Source organism: Anomaloglossus baeobatrachus, chromosome 1 (genome assembly GCF_048569485.1).
Source record: "Anomaloglossus baeobatrachus isolate aAnoBae1 chromosome 1, aAnoBae1.hap1, whole genome shotgun sequence".
NCBI classification, from domain to species: Eukaryota; Metazoa; Chordata; class Amphibia; order Anura; family Aromobatidae; genus Anomaloglossus; species Anomaloglossus baeobatrachus.
This window is the reverse complement of record NC_134353.1, coordinates 623,850,524-623,872,396: the sequence shown is the minus strand read 5'-3', so window position 1 is coordinate 623,872,396 and position 21,873 is coordinate 623,850,524. Positions and strand designations below refer to the sequence as shown.

The window sequence follows — 21,873 nt, the reverse complement described above, 5'->3', positions numbered from 1 at the left end:
CCTGGAGGTGAAGATCCAACAGGGCCTGGGGCTTGTGTAAGGACCGGTCTGGACTGTAAAGCTTCAAGCAGCTTGGCAGACCATTTGTCCATAGACTGAGCCATGGATTGTGAGAGTGACTCAGAGTTTTTCAGCAAAAAAACTGCAAACTCTGTCCCTGCCGCCTGGACAGGGGGAGCAAGGGGTTCTATCTGAGCCGAGGGGCCCACTAGTGACCGAAGCTCAGGTTGAGGAAGCAAAACAGGGGTTGAGCATTGCTCACAGTGAGGGTAGGTGGAACCCGCAGGTAACTTAGCCGCACAAGAGGTACAGCTCGCAAAATAACCCTGTGCCTTGGCACCCTTGCTCCTTGTGGACGACATGCTGTTGTCTCCTAGGAGAGTGATCACTGAGGGTATATGGGAAGGGTATACAGCCCGACCAAACAGAAATATATAAATATATATATAGTATCTAATCCGGCACCCTAAGGGGACCAGCACCGGGTGACCGGTGTGGCTTACCGACCGCTAAAAAGCGGAGTGTGTGTCCTCCAGATTCCATGCCTTAGGTCTCCCAGCGTTGCAGAGCTCTTTCCAGGAAATCCTTCACAGGCAGAATGCCAAAGAAATGGCTGCCGGAGCTCTCAGGGGAGGAGTGGAGCCGTGGGCGGCGTTAGAAAAAGTGCGGGAATCTGGAGTCCCCACAGTGATCAGTGAGGGGGGAGGAAACATACAGGATGCTCCGGCCCTCACAGCCGACGTCAGGCCGGCCGTCCCGCCCTTACCCCTGATAGACAGGCCCGGGGGCGGGAGTTTTGCTCCTAGGCCGCAATTAAAGCCGGGGACTAAATTTAAGACCGCGGCCGACAAACAGGCGCGGTCGGCGCGGAAGTCCGCCGGCCGTCACAAATAAGCAGCTGCTGCAGCGTCCGGGATAAAGGCGCTCCATGCACATACCCCATGGGGATACAGAGTACCTTAGTGATGCAGGGCCCGGTCCCTGAGGATAAATAAACTCCTGTCCGACAGATTCCCTCAGGGGCTGCGGAGGGAGCACGGTCCCAGTGGATGGATGACCGCTCAGGATCCCACTTCTCCCAGAGCCGCTAAGGGATGGTGAAGGAGACGGCATGAGGCTCCGGCCTTTGTACCCGCAATGGGTACCTCAACCTTAACAGCACCGCCGACATAGTGGGGTGAGAAGGGAACATGCCGGGGGCTCCGTGGGGGCCCACATTTCTTCCAACCGATATAACTAATCTGAGATTCATGAGTGGATGTGTGCCTCCTTCCACACAAAGCATAAAACTGAGGAGCCAGTGATGCACGGGAGGGTGTATAGGCAGAGGGGAGGGGTTACACTTTTTAATGCTTTGTGTGGCCTCCGGAGGCAGAAGCTATACACCCAATTGTCTGGGTCTCCCAATGGAGCGACAAAGAAAATGTATTTCAATCACAAACTTTCATGGTATGTTCAGAGGAAGTGCAATAAATGTGTGATCGATACGGTAAAACTTTTCCATTTCTTATCTGCAGCAGTTAAAGGGAGGTTTTTTCTCCCTCATATGAGAGCAGCACTACATAGGGGCAGAGACCCTGATTCCAGCAATGTGTCACTTACTGAGCTGTTTGCCATCATTGTGATAAAATCAATGTTTTCTCTGCTGCAGATCTAGCAGTTATACAGAGCTCATGAATATGCTGGACTACTTGGCAACACGCAGAGTAGTCCTCTGATGATAATCTACTGCTGATTAATCAGTGATTTTATCAAAACTTCACTAAACAGCTCAGTAAGTGACACATCGCTGGACTCAAGATCTCTGCCCCTAAGTTATGCTGCACTCAGATTAGGTGGCAAAAAGCTGGTGACAGATTCCAAGTAATACAGACATAAATTGAACCAGATATATCATTAATAATATGCTCGTAAGAAACAGGCATTAGTAGAGGATTCCCTGCATGCACAGAGTCATCCGTACCTGAAATCTTGGAGGCTCTTGGTAGACAATGTTCTCATTTGTGGATTTCACAGTTTCTGGGGCTTCACCATTTTTCTTTTTCCGCTTCTTTTTTTTCTTTGCAACCATTTTTTCGGTCTCTGCTCCGGTGGCTATGTTTGATGTTGGTGGCAGCTGCAAAAGTATAAAAGTAAATCTATCATAACATGATAAAGCAAAGATAAAAGGCCTTTTTTCCCTAACAACCTCTTATTCTATAGTAACAAAAAAAGAGAATTTTGTTTACTTACCGTAAATTTTTTTCTTATAGTTCTGTATTGGGAGACCCAGACCATGGGTGTTTAGCTTCTGCCTCCGGAGGACACACAAAGTACTACACTAAAAAGTGTAGCTCCTCCCTCTGAGCTTATACACCCCATGGTGAGCCAGTCCCAGCCAGTTTAGTGCAAAAGCTGAAGGAGAATAGCCACCCACAAGTAGAACAGAGCAAGAGCCGGAACAACCGGAGACTCTGTCTTGACAACAGCCAGTGATAACACACGGAACAAGAAAATTGCCAACGGGCAACAGGGAGGGAGCTGGGTCTCCCAATACGGAACTATAAGAAAAAGAATTTACGGTAAGTAAACAAAATTCTCTTTTTCTTTATCGTTCCTTAGGGAGACCCAGACCATGGGACGTTCCAAAGCAGTCCCTGGGTGGGAAATAAACAGAAAAACTAAGAAGTAGGCAGAACCTAACTTCACAAGTGGGCGACAGCCGCCTGAAGGATGCGTCTGCCCAAGCTCGCATCTGCCGAAGCATGAGCATGCACTTGGTAGTGCTTCGAGAAGGTATGCAGGCTAGTCCAAGTGGCAGCTTGACAGACTTGTTGAGCCGTAGCCTGGTGCCTAAAAGCCCAAGAGGCACCGACAGCTCTGGTCGAGTGTGCTTTGATCCCCGGCGGGGGAGGCACCTGAGTACTCTGGTAGGCGTCCAAAATGGTCGATCTAATCCAACGGGCTAAGGTCGGTTTAGAAGCAGAGAGGCCCTTGCGCCGCCCTGTGGTTAGCACAAAAAGGGAGGTGCACCTCCTGAGCGCAGCGGTGCGAGATACATAGATCCGGAGAGCACGCACCAGATCTAGCGTATGCAGCGCTTTTTCAAAGCGATGAACAGGGGCCGGACAAAAGGAAGGTAAGGTAATGTCCTGGTTAAAGTGGAAGGGAGAGACCACCTTAGGAAGAAAGTCTGGAGTCGGACGGAGAACCACCTTGTCTTGATGAAAAACTAAAAAAGGTGACTCCGAGGAGAGCACAGCCAAATCAGAGACTCTCCTGAGAGAAGTTATGGCAACTAGAAAGGCCACTTTCTGAGAAAGACGATACAAAGAAACCTCCCTAAGAGGCTCAAAGGGGGGTTTCTGCAATACCGTGAGGACCAAGTTAAGGTCCCAGGGATCCAAGGGCCGCCGATAAGGCAGAATGATGTGAGACGCGCCTTGCATGAAGGTGCGGACCTGAGCCAGCCGAGCGAGACGCCGCTGGAACAGTACTGACAGAGCTGAGACTTGTCCCTTGAGAGAGTTGAGGGACAGTCCTAGCTGCAGACCGGACTGTAGAAAAGACAGAAGGGTCGGCAAAGAGAATGGCCAAGGAGGAAGGCCGTTAGAGCGACACCAGGACAGGAAAATTTTCCAAGTCCTGTGATAGATCTTAGCGGAGGAAGACTTACGGGCCTGAGTCATAGTGGAGATGACTTCAGGAGGAATACCAGAAGCCGTCAAAATCCAGGACTCAAGAGCTACGCCGTCAATTTGAGGGCCGCAGAATTCGGGCGGAAAAACGGACCTTGCGAGAGTAGGTCTGGACGGTCCGGGAGATACCACGGCATCTCTGCGGACAGTTGGAGCAGGTCCGGATATGACTCGACGGCCCTCCATTCTGATCTTGCGCAGCACTCTGGGCAAGAGAGCTAGAGGGGGAAACACGTAGGACAGACGAAACTGGGACCAGTCTTGAACCAGAGCGTCCGCGGCGAAGGCCTGAGGATCGTGGGAGCGAGCCACGTAAACAGGAACTTTGTTGTTGTGACGGGATGCCATTAGGTCCACGTCCGGAGTGCCCCATTTGCGGCAGATTGACTGAAACACTGCCGGGTGCAGGGACCACTCGCCACCGTCCACGCCTTGACGGCTGAGATAATCTGCCTCCCAGTTTTCCACGCCTGGGATGTGGACTGCGGATATGGTGGACTTGGAGTCCTCCGCCCATTGAAGGATGCGTTGTACCTCCATCATTGCCAGGCGGCTGCGTGTCCCGCCTTGGTGATTGATGTAGGCAACCGCTGTTGCGTTGTCTGACTGGACTCGAATGTGCCTGCCCGCCAACAGGTGGTGAAAAGCTAGGAGAGCTAGAAGCACGGCTCTGGTTTCCAGCACATTGATTGAAAGGGCTGACTCGGACGGAGTCCAAGTGCCCTGTGCTCTGTGGTGGAGATATACCGCTCCCCAGCCGGATAGACTGGCATCCGTGGTGAGAATCACCCATGACGGAGCCAGGAAGGAGCGCCCTTGGGACAGGGAGAGGGGCCAAAGCCACCACTGAAGAGAGCTCCTGGTCCGTGGAGACAGAGCCACTAACCTCTGTAAGGAGGAAGGCCGCTTGTCCCAACAGCGAAGAATGTCCAGCTGCAGAGGGCGCAGATGGAACTGGGCAAAGGGAACAGCCTCCATGGACGCCACCATTTGACCCAGCACCTGCATCAGGCGCCTGAGGGTATAACGGCGGGGCCGCAGCAGAGAGCGCACCGCTAGCTGGAGAGACTGCTGTTTGATTAAGGGCAACTTCACAAATGCCGGCAAAGTCTCGAACTGCATCCCTAGGTACGTGAGACTCTGGGTCGGAGTCAGAGTGGATTTGGGAAGATTGACAAGCCACCCGAATTGGGCTAGAGTGGCGAGAGTGAGCGAGACACTCCGCTGACAGTCTGCGCTGGATGGAGCCTTGACCAGAAGGTCGTCCAGGTAAGGAAGCACTGCCAACCCCTGGAGGTGCAGGACCGCAATCACTGTCGCCATGACCTTGGTGAATACCCGAGGGGCCGTGGCTAACCCGAAGGGGAGAGCCACGAATTGGAAATGATCCTCTCCTATGGCAAAACGTAACCAACGCTGGTGTGAAACTGCGATTGGCACATGTAGATAGGCATCTGTGATGTCGATGGATGCCAGGAAATCCCCTTGGGTCATAGAGGCAATGACTGATCGCAGAGACTCCATGCGAAAATGCCGCACCCGAACATGCTTGTTGAGAAGCTTGAGATCCAGGATGGGCCGGAAGGTACTGTCCTTTTTGGGAACTAGGAAGAGGTTTGAGTAAAAACCTCTGAACCGTTCCCGAGTGGGAACTGGTACAATCACTGAGTTTGCCTGCAGGGATGCCACGGCCTGTGAGAAGGCGGCGGCCTTGGAGCAGGGGGGAGTTGAGAGAAAAAATCTGTTTGGCGGGATGGAAGAAAATTCTATCCTGTAGCCGTGAGATATGATCTCTCACCCACTGATCGGAGACTTGTTTTAACCAAGCGTCGCCAAAGTGGGAGAGCCTGCCACCGACTAAGGACGTAGCTGGAGCGGGCAGAGAGTCATGAGGAGGCTGCCTTAGTGGCAGAATCTCCTGCAGTCTTCTGCGGACGCGCTTTTAGGCGCCAGTTAGATTTCCGATCCTTAGCTGAGTTAGCGGACGAGGCGGAGGGCTTAGAGGACAACCAGTTGGAGGAACGAAAGGAACGAAACCTCGATTGATTCCTACCCTGGGCGGCTTTCCTGGTCTTGGTTTGTGGCATGGAAGTACTCTTCCCGCCAGTAGCTTCCTTAATAATTTCATCCAGCTGTTCACCGAACAGGCGGGAACCAGCAAAAGGGAGCCCAGCAAGAAACTTCTTGGAAGAAGCATCTGCCTTCCACTCTCGAAGCCACAAGATCCTGCTGATAACATGGGAATTAGCTGAAGCCACCGCAGTGCGGTGAGAAGCCTCTAGCATGGCAGACATGGCATAAGATGAAAAAGCCGAAGCCTGAGAAGTTAAGGTAACCATCTCAGGCATAGATTCCTTGGTGAGGGAATGAATCTCCTCTAGGGAAGCAGAGATGGCTTTGAGAGCCCACACTGCTGCAAAAGTCGGGGAAAACGCGGCCCCCGCAGCTTCATACACAGATTTGGCCAGAAGGTCAATCTGACGGTCAGTGGAATCCTTAAGTGAGGTGCCGTCAGCTACCGACACAACGGTCCGGGCTGAGAGCCTAGACACCGGGGGGGTCTACCTTTGGGGAGTGCAACCACTCCTTGACCACTTCAGGTGGAAAGGGAAAACGGTCATCAGAACTACGCTTTGGAAAGCGTTTGTCAGGACAGGCCCTGGGTTTGGTCACAGCGGTCTGAAAACTGGAGTGGTTAAAGAACACACTCTTTACTCTCTTAGCCGAGGTAAACTGATGCTTTTCTGCCAGAGAGGGTTGCTCCTCTGAGACTGGCGGATTGAGATCCAGTACAGAATTAATAGAAGCAATCAAGTCACTAAAATCTGAGTCCCCTCGGAGAGATCGATGGGGTACATAGCCTCCGAGCCCCCCGTGAGGGCATCCTCCTCATCTTGCGAGTCAGCTCTTGAGTCAGAGCCGCGGGATGAGGAGGGGGGAGGAAACCCTGCGCCTTCTCTTAGAAGGACGGGGTCTGGGACCTGATGAGGAATCCTCTGTGAGCTCTGATGGACGGAGGTCAGAGGATAGGGATCCTCTGGCAAGAGTATTAGAGGCACCCTGTGAGGAGGGCTGATGCATGTTCATCAAAGTCCTGGACAAAAGACCCATGGACTCAGCAAATGACTAGGATATGGACCTAGAAAAGGACTCTACCCAGGCCGGGGGTTCAGCCACAGGTGCAGAAGCAGCCTGAGAGGCCACTGGGGGCGAGACTCCAGGCTGTGGCACCGCCAAGTTAGAGCAAACATCACAATGTGGACAGGTGCTCGGCTCAGGCAGCAGGAGCTTACATGCAGTGCATACAGAATAAAGCTTTGGAGCCTTGCTCCTTGTGTGAGACATGCTGCTGGAGTGGGGGCTTTGCAAGAGAATGAACCCCAGGGAGAATATACAGAGGTGCACAACCGGAGACCGGCTGTGGCTTACCAGACCGCTGGAAGCGGTGTTGTGTGCCCTCCAGATCCCGAAGCCCGGACCCCCAATGCACAGCACCTCAGCAGGGATGTAGAGTGCAGAAAGGCCCAGCGCCGAGTGAACTCTGCCTGAGAAATGGCCGCCAGAGCGAAGAGAGGGGGCGGGACTAGGGGGCGTTCCTGTAGAGGAGCGGGAACTGGAGGGCCATAGACCTGCAGGAGAGGAGACACGCCCCAGCAGTGGGGAGTGTCCCTCCCCTGTGCAGAACGGCCGCCGGGAGGAGCCAAGCCTGTCCCTCTTGCATGAGTGACATGCGAGGGAAGTTAACAGAAACTAGGCCTCCGGCAAAGCCGGGGCCTAAATTTAAGCGGCGAGGCCAACGCGCAGGCACCATCGGCGCGGTTCTCGGGCGAAAGCTAGAGAACCCGCCAGAAATGTCAAAATAAACACATTCAGCATACTCTCCCCATACAATAAAGAACAGGGACCCCCAACACATAAACGTCTCAGGTACTTAGCTGCTGAGACGCAGGGCCAGGTCCCTGGGGATGAGTGCTCCGGTCCAACAGAATCCTCAAGGGGCTGTGGATGGAGACCGGTCTCCTGCCAGGCATGGAGACCGCGCTGGCTCAAACTTCAAGCCAGAGCCCAGGAGGGATGGTGAAGGAGCACGGCATGTAAAGCTCCAGCCTTGGAAATCAACCTTACAACACCGCCGACACAGTGGGGTGAGAAGGGACATGCCGGGAGTCCAGACGCGGACCCGCATTTCTGCAATCTCTTTCCAAAAAGCAAAAAAATCATATGAGAATGCATGTGTGGATGTATGCCTCCTGAACACAAAGCGATAAACTGGCTGGGACTGGCTCACCAGGGGGTGTATAAGCTCAGAGGGAGGAGCTACACTTTTAAGTGTAGTAGTTTGTGTGTCCTCCGGAGGCAGAAGCTAAACACCCATGGTCTGGGTCTCCCAAAGGAACGATAAAGAAATAGCACATGTTTACGTATGTTGGTAGTGCCATTCTGGATAGGCCTTTACAGTCTGACGGAAAAATTCAGAAACAGGTTCATTCTGTGCTGACAGACTCAAACTACCATCTCCAGATAAATAGCATTTTTGGATGTGGAGCTTCCCTTTAAGGACAAAACAGGCCTAGTCATTAATGGGTTATAGAATCATTAAAGTGGAAAATGCACAGTAATGACTAATATGGACATGACAATGGAAGTACAATGCCCTTTCTCCACAATGATCAGCACATAAGCGTGACAAGACGACCTACAATTGCAACCAGCACTCAGACCTTGTTTCCAGGGGCACCCCCTGTTCTGTGAGACCTCCCCTTGTTTCAGGTGCTACTGGATCCACCTGGATCTATGCTTATACCTCCTTTACATGCCCTTTTGCTGGCACGGAGCACTGAACCCCTAAATGACCTGATGAGAAGTGGGGGAGACAAATGTAGGACAGATTAGCAATGAGTGCTGGGAACTAGCCTTGGAAGCCCCTAAACATGTTTCCCCCAACTATACTGAATGAGACACACAATTATGTATTCTTCACTGTACATACTTAGGAATACTAATCCCAATCAAAACAACTCGTGTTGGATAACCACAACATGATATATTGAGCCAAAGAGAAAGAGTGGTACAACTCCAAATAATAAAAAAATGTAAATTTTATTTCACATATAAAACACACAACATTATCAATAGCAAAATTCACAGCAGTAGATCCTCAAAAATGGGTGAGCTGGTATAAAACAAAAAGTGATTATAAACAGTTCATGCAGAAACAGGTCAGCAACATTTGACAATAATATTGTAAGCAGATAGTTTTGAACTATAATGCCAAGGAGCAAACCAAAAGTCTATTGGGGCTTTAAACAGTCAAGCAGCCTACCAACTAGAAAGGTAATCCCTGTAAATCATATAAACGTCAAAGAACTGAGCCCGTACTGACCAGTAAAATGGATACCGCAACACCTGCCTGTCCCAACGCGCGTTTCACCTTCTTCCTCAGGGGACATATCATATACGTCCCCTGAGGAAGAACGTGAAACACGCGTTGGGACAGGCAGGTGTTGCGGTATCCATTTTACTGGTCAGTACGGGCTCAGCTCTTTGACGTTTATATGATTTACAGGAATTACCTTTCTAGTTGGTAGGCTGCTTGACTGTTTAAAGCCCCAATAGACTTTTGGTTTGCTCCTTGGCTTTAAAGTTCAAAACTATCTGCTTACAATATTATTGTCAAATGTTGCTGACCTGTTTCTGCATGAACTGTTTATAATCACTTTTTGTTTTATGATACCAGCTCACCCATTTTTGAGGATCTACTGCTGTGAATTTTGCTATTGATAATGTTGTGTGTTTTATATGTGAAATAAAATTTAAATTTTTTTATTATTTGGAGTTGTACCACTCTTTCTATTTGGCTCAATATACTTAGGAATACACAGGGTACAGCCTCATTTCTCGGATGAGTGCCCCAAATGTCACAGGAACATTTTTTTTCACTGTGGGATTGCTAGAGATTAGGGGATACTGGACCCAAGTGGTACAGTTCTTACCTGACTGCGTGGTAATCCCCTCACAGATGACCCTAAAGCGGGCTTTACACGCAACAACATCGCTAACGAGATGTCGTTGGGGTCACGGAATTCGTGACGCACATCCGGCCTTGTTCTAGACGTTGTTGAATGTGAAACGCATGAACGACCGTTAAACGATCAAAATACTCACCTAATTGTTGATCGTTGACACGTTGTTCTAATCCCGATTATCGTTGCTGTTGCAGGACGCAGGTCGTTCGTTGTTCCTGCGGCAGCACACATCGCTACGTATGACACCGCAGGAATGAAGACCACCACCGTCCCTGCGGCCGCCCGCAATGGGGAAGGAAGGAGGTGGGCGGGATGTTCAGACCGCTCATCTCCGCCCCTCCGCTTCTATTGGGTGGCCACTTAGTGACGCCACTGTGACGCCGAACGAACCACCCCCTTAGAAAGGAGGTGGTTCACCGGCCACAGCGACGTCGCTAAGTAGGTAAGTATGTGTGAAGGGTCCGAGCGATGTTGTGCACCACGGGCAGCGATTTGCCCGTGACGCACAACCGACGGGGGCGGGTGCTTTCACCAGCGACATTGCTAGCGATGTCGCTTTGTGTAAAGCCCGCTTAAGACTTGTATACAATTTAGTGACCCTGAGCAAAAGCTAAGGACTTTACAAAGAATATATCTGACTGAGGTCATATTGATAGTCTAGAAATGTGTGGCCAGTCAAAGGATGTCATCAACAGTGTCCCGATTTCGCAGAGGAGAACTTACTGTATACACCATGGCTGCAATAGAAGATTCTCCAAAATGTGTGGTAGATGGATTGAATATTCCCTGACTCCATAACCGGTGGACGGGGGGTTTGAGCGAGGAGGACTTTTTGGCTTCACATTCTTCTATGTGGCCTTTAATGACTATTGTGTAACTTAGTGTTTGTTCTTGATACTACTATGGCCTGAGTCTATTTACATTCGTTCCTGGTAGCGATTTATTGGACATCAAACCTTGTTTATCAGCTGTAGACGTAATGTACGTGATCCTTTATATCTCCTCTTTATTTGCATTAAAAGCATGAGTAGATGTAGGGGGTGACAAGCCTTACCTTATTGTAATCATGTAATTTTGGATCCTTAGTATTGCCAGCTGCAGTGAAAACCGTTTTTACTGAGGTAGGTGAAGGGATCATATGTTTTGGAGGTTGCTTTACTTTGCTAGCCCATGACAGGGCGGGTGAAGGTCTTTCAGAAGACATGCAAGTCACATCTAAAGAAGGCACAAAAAACAAACACAAATTAGGCAAAAGCTTAAGGGTACCTTCACACTTAGGCTGGTGTCACACTAAACGACAGCGACAACGACGTCGCTGTTACGTCACCATTTTCGGTGACGTAACAGCGACCTTGTAAGTCGCTGTTATGATCGCTGCTTAGCTGTCAAACACAGCAGAAGCAGCGATCATAAGGTCGCTGTGCTACATGTTAATTAACCCGATGTGTGCTGCAGCTACATGTCACAGTTCAGAGAGCAGGGAGCCGCGCTTAGCGCTGGCTCCTTGCTCTCCTGCAGCACACATCGGGTTAATTAACCCGATGTGTGCTGCAGCTACATGTCACAGTGCAGAGAGCAAGGAGCCGCGCGCACTGCTTAGCGCTGGCTCCTTGCTCTCCTTGCTACAGTATACATCGGGTTAATTACCCGATGCATACTGCAGCCACATGTCACAGTGCAGGAGCCGGCACTGGCAGCAAGAGCGGAGGCTGGTAACCAGCGTAAACATCGGGTAACCAGGGAAAGGTCTTCCCTTGGTTACCCGATGTTTACGCTGGTTACAGCTTACCGCAGCTGCCAGTGCCGGCTCCTGCTCGCTTCATTTCGTCGCTCTCTCGCTGTCACACACAGCGATGTGTGTGTCACAGCGGGAGAGTGACGACCAAAAAATGAAGCTGGACATTCAGCAACGACCGGCGACCTCACAGCAGGGGCCAGGTCGTTGCTGGATGTCACACACAGCGACAGCGACGGGACGTCGCTGCAACGTCACAGAAAATGGTGACGTAGCAGCGACGTCGTTGTCGTTATGTGTGACACCAGCTTTAGCGATGCAGCAGCGATCCGACCAGCGATCTGACCTGGTCAGGATCGCTGCTGCATCGCTACATGGTCGCTGGTGAGCTGTCAAACAGGCAGATCTCACCAGCGACCAGTGAACAGCCCCCAGCCAGCAGCGACGTGCAAGCGACGCTGCGCTTGCACGGAGCCGCCGTCTGGAAGCTGCGGAGACTGGTAACTAAGGTAAACATCGGGTATGGTTACCCGATGTTTACATTAGTTACCAGCGCACAGCTGTGTGTGCAGGGAGCAGGGAGCCGCGCACACTGAGCGCTGGCTCCTTGCTCTCCTAGCTGCATTACACATCGGGTTAATTAACCCGATGTGTAATGCAGCTACATGTGCAGAGAGCAGGGAGCCGCGCACACTGCTTAGCGCTGGCTCCTTGCTCTCCTAGCTGCTGTACACATCGGGTTAATTAACCCGATGTGTACAGCAGTTACATGTGCAGAGAGCCGGAGCCGGCAGCACAGGCAGCGTGAGAGCTGCAGAGGCTGGTAACCAAGGTAAATATCGGGTAACCACCTTGGTTACCCGATGTTTATCTTGGTTACAAGCTTACCTCAGCTGTCAGATGCCAGCTCCTGCTCCTTGCTCGCTTCATTTGTCGCTCTCTCGCTGTCACACACAGCGATCTGTGTGTCACAGCGGGAGAGCGGCTTTGAAGAAAACGAACCAGGGCTGTGTGTAACGAGCAGCGATCTCGCAGCAGGGGCCAGATCGCTGCTCAGTGTCACACACAGCGAGATCGCTAATGAGGTCACTGCTGCGTCACAAAAAGCGTGACTCAGCAGCGATCTCGGCAGTGAGCTCGCTGTGTGTGAAGCACCCCTTAGAGTTAAATTATTACGCAAGAAGGTTGCGCTCACATGAGAAAAAACAACATTTTATAGGGTTCCGAACATGGAGCATTATAATTAATGGAGTAATGCATGGCTACTATGTGAAATATACTAAAAACAGCTGATCAATGGGGATCTCCACAATATTGCACGGCGCAGAGCCCTTGCCCTTCCCGAAGCTCGCTAAAGGTAGTTATGGCGTGACTAGTACCCCCAATGTCTTACTTTAGACCGCTATGCGAGGTTAAACAAATAAAGACCCCACTGTCCAGACCTACTCTCCAGGGACTCAGCTTTATTAGGGTACAGCCCCCAGTATCTAGTCAAAACCTAGTCTCCATGGACTCAGCATTATTAGGGTGCAACCCCCAGTATCTAGTCTAGGCCTACTATCCAGGGACTCAGCATTATATTAGGGTGCAGCCTCCAGTATCTAGTCCAGGCCTGGTCTCCATGGACTCAGCATTATTTGGGTACAGCCTCCAGTATCTAGGCCAGGCAAACTCTCCAGAGACTCAGCATTATTCGGGTACAGCACGCCAGTCTCTAGGCCAGGCAAACTCTCCAGAGACTCAGCATTATTAGGGTACAGCACCCCAGTATCTAGGCCAGGCAAACTCTCCAGAGACTCAGCATTATTAGGGTACAGCACCCCAGTCTCTAGGCCAGGCAAACTCTCCAGAGACTCAGCATTATTAGGGTACAGCACCCCAGTATCTAGGCCAGGCAAACTCTCCAGTGACTCAGCATTATTAGAGTGCAGCCCCCAGTACCTAGTCTAGGACTACACCCCAAGGACTCAGCATTATTAGGGTGCAACCCCCAGTATCTAGTCCAGGCCTGGTCTCCAAGGACTCAGCATTATTAGGGTTCAGCACCCCAGTGTCTAGTCCAGGCCTGGTCTCCAGGGACTCAGCATTATTAGGGTGCAGCCCCCCAGTATCTAGTCCAGGCCTACTCTCCAGTGACTCAGCATTAATAGGGTGCAGCCCCCAGTACCTAATCCAGGCCTACTCCCTAAGGACTCAGCATTATTAGGGTGCAACCCACGATGCTGAAGTTGGTTTCTTATTCGTCCAGTTTCTTATTCGGGGCTGAAGTTGGTTTCTTATTCGTCAGTTTCTTATTCGGCAATTTAGTTTTTTCAGTTTTTTATGCATTTATCAACAAAAATGACACATGACAATAATAAAATACAATGCACTGATGTGCCCTAATATACATACACTCAAAACCAGCTGCGAAAATTATAAAACGGGCAAAAAAATGGGCATCAAAGTGGGCACCGAAGTATGTTAGTGAAAGGGTTAAATGGCTTTGGGCCACTGATCTAACACAACAATTGCATATCTAGTGATGCCTCTAATCAAACTCAAGTGACTCCAGCCTGGCCCAAAGGGGTTCTGGGCATCAAAACTGGCATCAAAGTGGGCACACAGCCAATTTTCACAGATTTGAATAAGTAACTGGTGTTTTTGAGGGGTTAAATGGCTTTGGGCCACTGATCTCACACCACATTTACATACCTAGTGATGCCCCACATCAAATTCAGATTACTTTAGCCTGGCCCAAACAAGTTCTGGGCATCAGAACTGGCATCAAAGTGGGCAAAACCCCAGTTTTCACAGATTTGAATAAGTGACCAGTGTTTTTGAGGGGTTAAATGGCTTTGGGCCACTGATCTCACACCACATTTACATACCTAGTGATGCCCCACATCAAATTCAGATCACTCCAGCCTGGCCCAAACAGGTTCTGGGCATCAGAACTGGCATCAAAGTGGGCAAAACCCCAGTTTTCACAGATTTGAATAAGTAACCAGTGTTTTTGAGGGATTAAATGGCTTTGGGCCACTAACCTCACACCACATTTACATACCTAGTGATGCCACACATCAAATTTAGATCACTTTAGCCTGGCCCAAACAGGTTCTGGGCATCAGAACTGGCATCAAAGTGGGCAAAACCAAACCCCAGTTTTCACAGATTTGAATAAGTAACCAGTGTTTTTGAGGGGTTAAATGGCTTTGGGCCACTGACCTCACACCACATTTACATACCTAGTGATGCCACATATCAAATTCAGATCACTCCAGCCTGGCCCAAACAGGTTCTGGGCATCAGAACTGGCATCAAAGTGGGCAAAACCCCAGTTTTCACAGATTTGAATAAGTACCAGTGTTTTTGAGGGGTTAAATGGCTTTGGGCCACTGATCTCACACCACATTTACATACCTAGTGATGTCGCACATCAAATTCAGATCACTTTAGCCTGGCCCAAACAGGTTCTGGGCATCAGAACTGGCATCAAAGTGGGCAAAACCCAGTTTTCACAGATTTGAATAAGTAACTGGTGTTTTTGAGGGGTTAAATGGCTTTGGGCCACTGACCTCACACCACATTTACATACCTAGTGATGCCCCACATTAAATTCAGATCACTCCAGCCTGGCCCAAACAGGTTCTGGGCATCAGAACTGGCATCAAAGTGGGCAAAACCCCAGTTTTCACAGATTTGAATAAGTAACCAGTGTTTTTGAGGGGTTAAATGGCTTTGGGCCACTGACCTCACACCACATTTACATACCTAGTGATGCCACACATCAAATTCAGATCACTACACCCTGGCCCAAACAGGTTCTGGGCATCAGAACCGGCATCAAAGTGGGCAAAACCCCAGTTTTCACAGATTTGAATAAGTAACTGGTGTTTTTGAGGGGTTAAATGGCTTTGGGCCACTGATCTCACACCACATTTACATACCTAGTGATGTCGCACATCAAATTCAGATCACTTTAGCCTGGCCCAAACAGGTTCTGGGCATCAGAACTGGCATCAAAGTGGGCAAAACCCAGTTTTCACAGATTTGAATAAGTAACCAGTGTTTTTGAGGGGTTAAATGGCTTTGGGCCACTGATCTCACAACACATTTACATACCTAGTGATGCCACACATCAAATTCAGATCACTTTAGCCTGGCCCAAACAGGTTCTGGGCATCAAAACTGGCATCAAAGTGGGCAAAACCCCAGTTTTCACAGATTTGAATAAGTAACCAGTGTTTTTGAGGGGTTAAATGGCTTTGGGCCACTGATCTCACACCACATTTACATACCTAGTGATGCCACACATCAAATTAAAATCACTCCAGCCTGGCCCAAACAGGTTCTGGGCATCAGAACTGGCATCAAAGTGGGCAAAACCCCACTTTTCACAGATTTGAATAAGTAACCAGTGTTTTTGAGGGGTTAAATGGCTTTGGGCCACTGACCTCACACCACATTTACATACCTAGTGATGCCACACATCAAATTCAGATCACTCCAGCCTGGCCCAAACAGGTTCTGGGCATCAGAACTGGCATCAAAGTGGGCAAAACCCTAGTTTTCACAGATTTGAATAAGTAACCAGTGTTTTTGAGGGGTTAAATGGCTTTGGGCCACTGATCTCACACCACATTTAAATACCTAGTGATGCCACACATAAAATTCAGATCACTCCAACACCAGTTACTTATTCAAATCTGTGAAAACTGGGGTTTTGCCCACTTTGATGCCAGTTCTGATGCCCATAACCTGTTTGGGCCAGGCTAAAGTGATCTGAATTTGATGTGTGGCATCACTAGGTATGTAAATGTGGTGTGAGATCAGTGGCCCAAAGCCATTTAACCCCTCAAAAACACTGGTTACTTATTCAAATCTGTGAAAACTGGGGTTTTGCCCACTTTGATGCCAGTTCTGATGCCCAGAACCTGTTTGGGCCAGGCTGGAGTGATCTGAATTTGATGTGCGGCATCACTAGGTATGTAAATGTGGTGTCAGATCAGTGGCCCAAAGCCATTTAACCCCTCAAAAACACCAGTTACTTATTCAAATCTGTGAAAACTGGGGTTTTGCCCACTTTGATGCCAGTTCTGATGCCCAGAACCTGTTTGGGCCAGGCTGGAGTTATCTGAATTTGATGTGGGGCTTCACTAGGTATGTAAATGTGGTGTGAGATCAGTGGCCCAAAGCCATTTAACCTTTCAAAAACTTCAGTTACTTATTCACATCTGTGAAAACTGGGGTTTTGCCCACTTTGATGCCAGTTCTGATGCCCAGAACCTGTTTGGGCCAGGCTGGAGTGATCTGAATTTGATGTGGGGCATCACTAGGTATGTAAATGTGGTGTGAGATCAGTGGCCCAAAGCCATTTAACCCCTCAAAAACACTGGTTACTTATTCAATTCTGTGAAAACTGGGGTTTTGCCCACTTTGATGCCAGTTCTGATGCCCAGAACCTGTTTGGGCCAGGCTGGAGTGATCTGAATTTGATGTGCGGCATCACTAGGTATGTAAATGTGGTGTCAGATCAGTGGCCCAAAGCCATTTAACCCCTCAAAAACACTGGTTACTTATTCAAATCTGTGAAAAGTGGGTTTTGCCCACTTTGATGCCAGTTCTGATGCCCAGAACCTGTTTGGGCCAGGCTGGAGTGATCTGAATTTAATGTGTGGCATCACTAGGTATGTAAATGTGGTGTGAGATCAGTGGCCCAAAGCCATTTAACCCCTCAAAAACACTGGTTACTTATTCAAATCTGTGAAAACTAGGGTTTTGCCCACTTTGATGCCAGTTCTGATGCCCAGAACCTGTTTGGGCCAGGCTGGAGTGATCTGAATTTGATGTGTGGCATCACTAGGTATGTAAATTTGGTGTGAGATCAGTGGCCCAAAGCCATTTAACCCCTCAAAAACACTGGTTACTTATTCAAATCTGTGAAAAGTGGGTTTTGCCCACTTTGATGCCAGTTCTGATGCCCAGAACCTGTTTGGGCCAGGCTAATGTGATCTGAATTTTATGTGTGTCATCACTAGGTATGTAAATGTGGTGTGAGATCAGTGGCCCAAAGCCATTTAACCCCTCAAAAACACCAGTTACTTATTCAAATCTGTGAAAACTGGGGTTTTGCCCACTTTGATGCCAGTTCTGATGCCCAGAACCTGTTTGGGCCAGGCTGGAGTGATCTGAATTTGATGTGTGGCATCACTAGGTATGTAAATATTGTGTGAGATCAGTGGCCCAAAGCCATTTAACCCCTCAAAAACACTGGTTACTTATTCAAATCTGTGAAAAGTGGGTTTTGCCCACTTTGATGCCAGTTCTGATGCCCAGAACCTGTTTGGGCCAGGCTAAAGTGATCTGAATTTTATGTGTGTCATCACTAGATATGTAAATGTGGTGTGAGATCAGTGGCCCAAAGCCATTTAACCCGTCAAAAACACTGGTTACTTATTCAAATCTGTGAAAACTGGGTTTTGCCCACTTTGATGCCAGTTCTGCTGCCCAGAACCTGTTTGGGCCAGACTGGAGTGATCTGAATTTGATGTGGGGCATCACTAGATATGTAAATGTGGTGTGAGGTCAGTGGCCCAAGGCCATTTAACCCCTCAAAAACACCAGTTACTTATTCAAATCTGTGAAAACTGGGGTTTTGCCCACTTTGATGCCAGTTCTGATGCCCAGAACCTGTTTGGGCCAGGCTGGAGTGATCTGAATTTGATGTGGGGCATCACTAGGTATGTAAATGTGGTGTGAGATCAGTGGCCCAAAGCCATTTAACCCCTCAAAAACACTGGTTACTTATTCAAATCTGTGAAAACTGGGGTTTTGCCCACTTTGATGCCAGTTCTGATGCCCAGAACCTGTTTGGGCCAGGCTGGAGTTATCTGAATTTGATGTGTGGCATCACTAGGTATGTAAATGTGGTGTGAGATCAGTGGCCCAAAGCCATTTAACCCCTCAAAAACACTGGTTACTTATTCAAATCTGTGAAAACTGGGTTTTGCCCACTTTGATGCCAGTTCTGATGCCCAGAACCTGTTTGGGCCAGACTGGAGTGATCTGAATTTGATGTGGGGCATCACTAGATATGTAAATGTGGTGTGAGGTCAGTGGCCCAAAGCCATTTAACCCCTCAAAAACACTGGTTACTTATTCAAATCTGTGAAAAGTGGCTGTGTGCCCACTTTGATGCCAGTTCTGATGCCCAGAACCCCTTTGGGCCAGGCTGGAGACACTTGAGTTTGATTAGAGGCATCACTAGATAGGTAATTGTGGTGTTAGATCAGTGGCCCAAAGCCATTTAACCCTTTCACTAACATACTTTGGTGCCCACTTTGATGCCCATTTTTTTGCCCGTTTTATAATTTTCGCAGCTGGTTTTTAGTGTATGTATATTAGGGCACATCAGTGCATTGTATTTTATTATTGTCATGTGTCATTTTTGTTGATAAATGCATAAAAAACTGAAAAAACTAAATTGCCGAATAAGAAACTGACGAATAAGAAACCAACTTCAGCCCCGAATAAGAAACTGGACGAATAAGAAACCAACTTCAGCATCGTGTGCAACCCCCAGTATCTAGTCCAGGCCTGGTCTCTAAGGACTCAGCATTATATTAGGGCGCAGCCTTTAGTATCTAGTCCAGGCCTACTCTCCGGGTACTCAGCATTATTAGGGTACAGCCCCCAGTTCCAGTCCAGGCCTACTCTCCAAGAACTCAGCATTATTAGTTTGCAGCACCCCAGTGTCTAGTCCAGGCCTGGTCTCCAGGGACTCAGCATTATTAGGGTGCAGCACCCCAGTATCTAGTCCAGTCCTACTCTCCGGGTACTCAGCATTATTAGGGTGCAGCACCCCAGTATCTAGTCTAGGCCTGGTCTCCAGGAACTCAGCATTATTAGGGTGCAGCACCCCAGTGTCTAGTCCAGGCCTGGTCTCCAGGGACTCAGCATTATTAGGGTGCAGCCCCCAGTTTCTGGGGTGTAAGGGGTGCCATTGCACCTGCACCTTGATCCCTGGCAGGTAGGCTGTACTGGTTCCTCCATGTGGCAGCGCCCCCTGCTGTTAGCAGCTGTAATCACAGCAGGGAACTCCGTACAGCGTAGCAGTAAGTGACATGCAGTGTACCTACCCCCGGGCTGCACGGCAGCCATGTTTACCACTGGCGATATCAGGTTTTGTGCTTTCTGCCCTGTCCCGGTCACTAGAAGACGTCATCTGAGGACCACATTCCCGGGACTGTTATAAACCGGAAAAACAAGCATCGTGCGGTGCAGGACGGTGACTGCCGTGACGTCAACACTGACGGAGAAGAGATGTCTCCAGACGGGCGGCCATCTTTGTGAAGCCCACAGTAATACAGTACATGCTCTTTGACTGTGGAGCTCTGGAAATATGGCCGCTTTACTATTATGTGACGATTCCGCATTCTCAGCTTCTCCTGTACAGCGTCATATGGCTGCGACTATGAACTTTATACAGAGGGGAAAAGTCTGAGGTAGAGATGTGTGGTGACAGATTGTTCACCAGCATCCGGGCACTGGAACTTCAGGGTGAAAGGGGGGACTGTCAGTCACGGAGTAGGACCGCCCACTGGACTAATGCAGACAAGCACCAGGGACTTCAGGGAATAAAATGCAAGTTTTACTGAAGCAATTCCCACCAAAATGTGTATCAGTCTGGTAACATATTCAACATGATAGGTTCCCTTTAACCCCTTACTGACATAAGTCTCTCTGCCTTTGATGCGAGCACGCACATCGAGCCCGCATTTTTCCTAGTAGATGATGGCTGATTTGATTAGCCGACATGTGTCTTAACAGCCATGGGTGAAGCAGCGTTCTGCCTGTTAACCTGTTAAATGCTGCATGTATTAGTAAAAACGTCAGTTCAAGACGCAAAAAATAAGCCCTCACAAGGCCCCAGACCATGAAAAATGATAGTGTTCTGGGTCTCGGAAAATGGTAACACAAGCAAAAATATTTTTTGCAATTTTCTGAAATTTTTTAGACCATTTAAATAAAAATAACGTATATATGTGATTGTACTGACCTGGGGAATTATATTAGAGGTCAGTTTTATCGTATATTGAACATGGTAAATAAAAAACCCAAGAAAAATTGTGAAAGTGCTCTTTTTTTTTGCAATTTCAATGGACTTGGGATTTTTTTTCCGCTTTCCAGTGCATCACATGATAAAATTAATGGCGTCATTCAAAAGTACAACTCGTCCTGCAAAAAAGAAGCTCTCATATGACTATGTGGATGTAAAAAGTTATGGCTTTTGGAAGAAGGGAGGAAAAAACGAAAATGGATAAACAAAAAAATTGCCCTGTCATAAAGGGGTTAACCCATGCCCACTATCCGGCGTATATGTACAGGAAGTGTAGTCCCTCAAACATCTACGGTGCGATGATTTTGCAGTGTCACAAGCAGAGCTGACAAAATCATCAGCGGGTGTCAGCTATATATCGGAGCAGAAAGACCCTGCTGCAGCGGCTGCCAATCATGGTGGTTAAACCCAACAGATGCCACTGTCAGAAGTAACAACAGCATCTAGATACTTGTCTGAGGGAGGGGGCTTCCTCTTTATCCCCATCGGCACCCTGCCATTGATGTTGCCATGATGACCCAGGCTTAGGCCTCTTTCATACCTCCGTGCAAAACACGAACATTTTAGGTATGTGTGTCCGTGTTCGGTCACAGGAGCATGTCAGAGATATTCGAAATGCTGCTCAAACCCTTGAACCAGAAAAACTTAAAACCATCCCCAAACATTTTTTCTTCCACCACTCTAATAATCCTCGAGGCCTGTGCATACGTGGAATTGATCACGTTTATATGGGCATCAGGGGAGGTGACATGACAAAGAGACTCCTACAAAAAGAGACTAGGTGGATGGTCACCTTGGACACAGTCACCCCTATGGGCCTGAATGAGGCGATTAGTTTCAAATCCTTTCTGTAATATGTTGCGCAAATTTTCATTGGGCCCTTTTGGCCATCTTTGTATGTTTTTTAACTTGATTTTAATTTTTGTGGTTTATATTTCCAGGGATCTTTTTATCCATGTACATATTGATTGACTTGCTCCGTGCCTAGCTGTGCCTTTTCTGACCGACTGGACTTATATTGGAGTGGATTTATGCAATATGGACTCTTGAAGACGGCTATTGGAATTCCATAATTCATGTCTTATTATTATGTGCATATGTATGACACATTCTATATGTTTTTCGTATGTCGTTCTTCCCTCTGGTCTGATTAGAACATTTATCATGCCTTTTTTCTGTACTCGGATTGTCCTTCAATATCAAATTTTATCCCCCCCCCCCCCTTTCCTCTCCTTCCCCCTCCCTTTTCATTTTCCTTCCCATCCACTACCTTCTTTCCCCCCCCTCCAATAACCTTCTTTCTCTCCTTTTTCCCCCCTCTTTTCTCTTTTCCCC

The 21,873-nt window shown here is 48.6% G+C and overlaps 1 protein-coding gene across 1 annotated transcript in view; it reads right to left on the bottom strand.

Moving 5' to 3' along the window:
• The window catches only part of SECISBP2 (SECIS binding protein 2), a 99,541-nt gene extending 79,815 nt beyond the window's left edge, over positions 1-19,726 (bottom strand). The window contains exons 1-3 of the mRNA XM_075318900.1: positions 19,559-19,726; positions 10,758-10,918; positions 1,964-2,116 (exon numbers count right to left, since the gene is read on the bottom strand). Of these exons, the coding sequence (XP_075175015.1) occupies positions 1,964-2,116; positions 10,758-10,918; positions 19,559-19,580 (336 nt within the window). The 5' untranslated portion in view covers positions 19,581-19,726. The remainder of the gene's footprint in view (positions 1-1,963; positions 2,117-10,757; positions 10,919-19,558) is intronic.
• Positions 19,727-21,873: the final 2,147 nt, after the last annotated feature.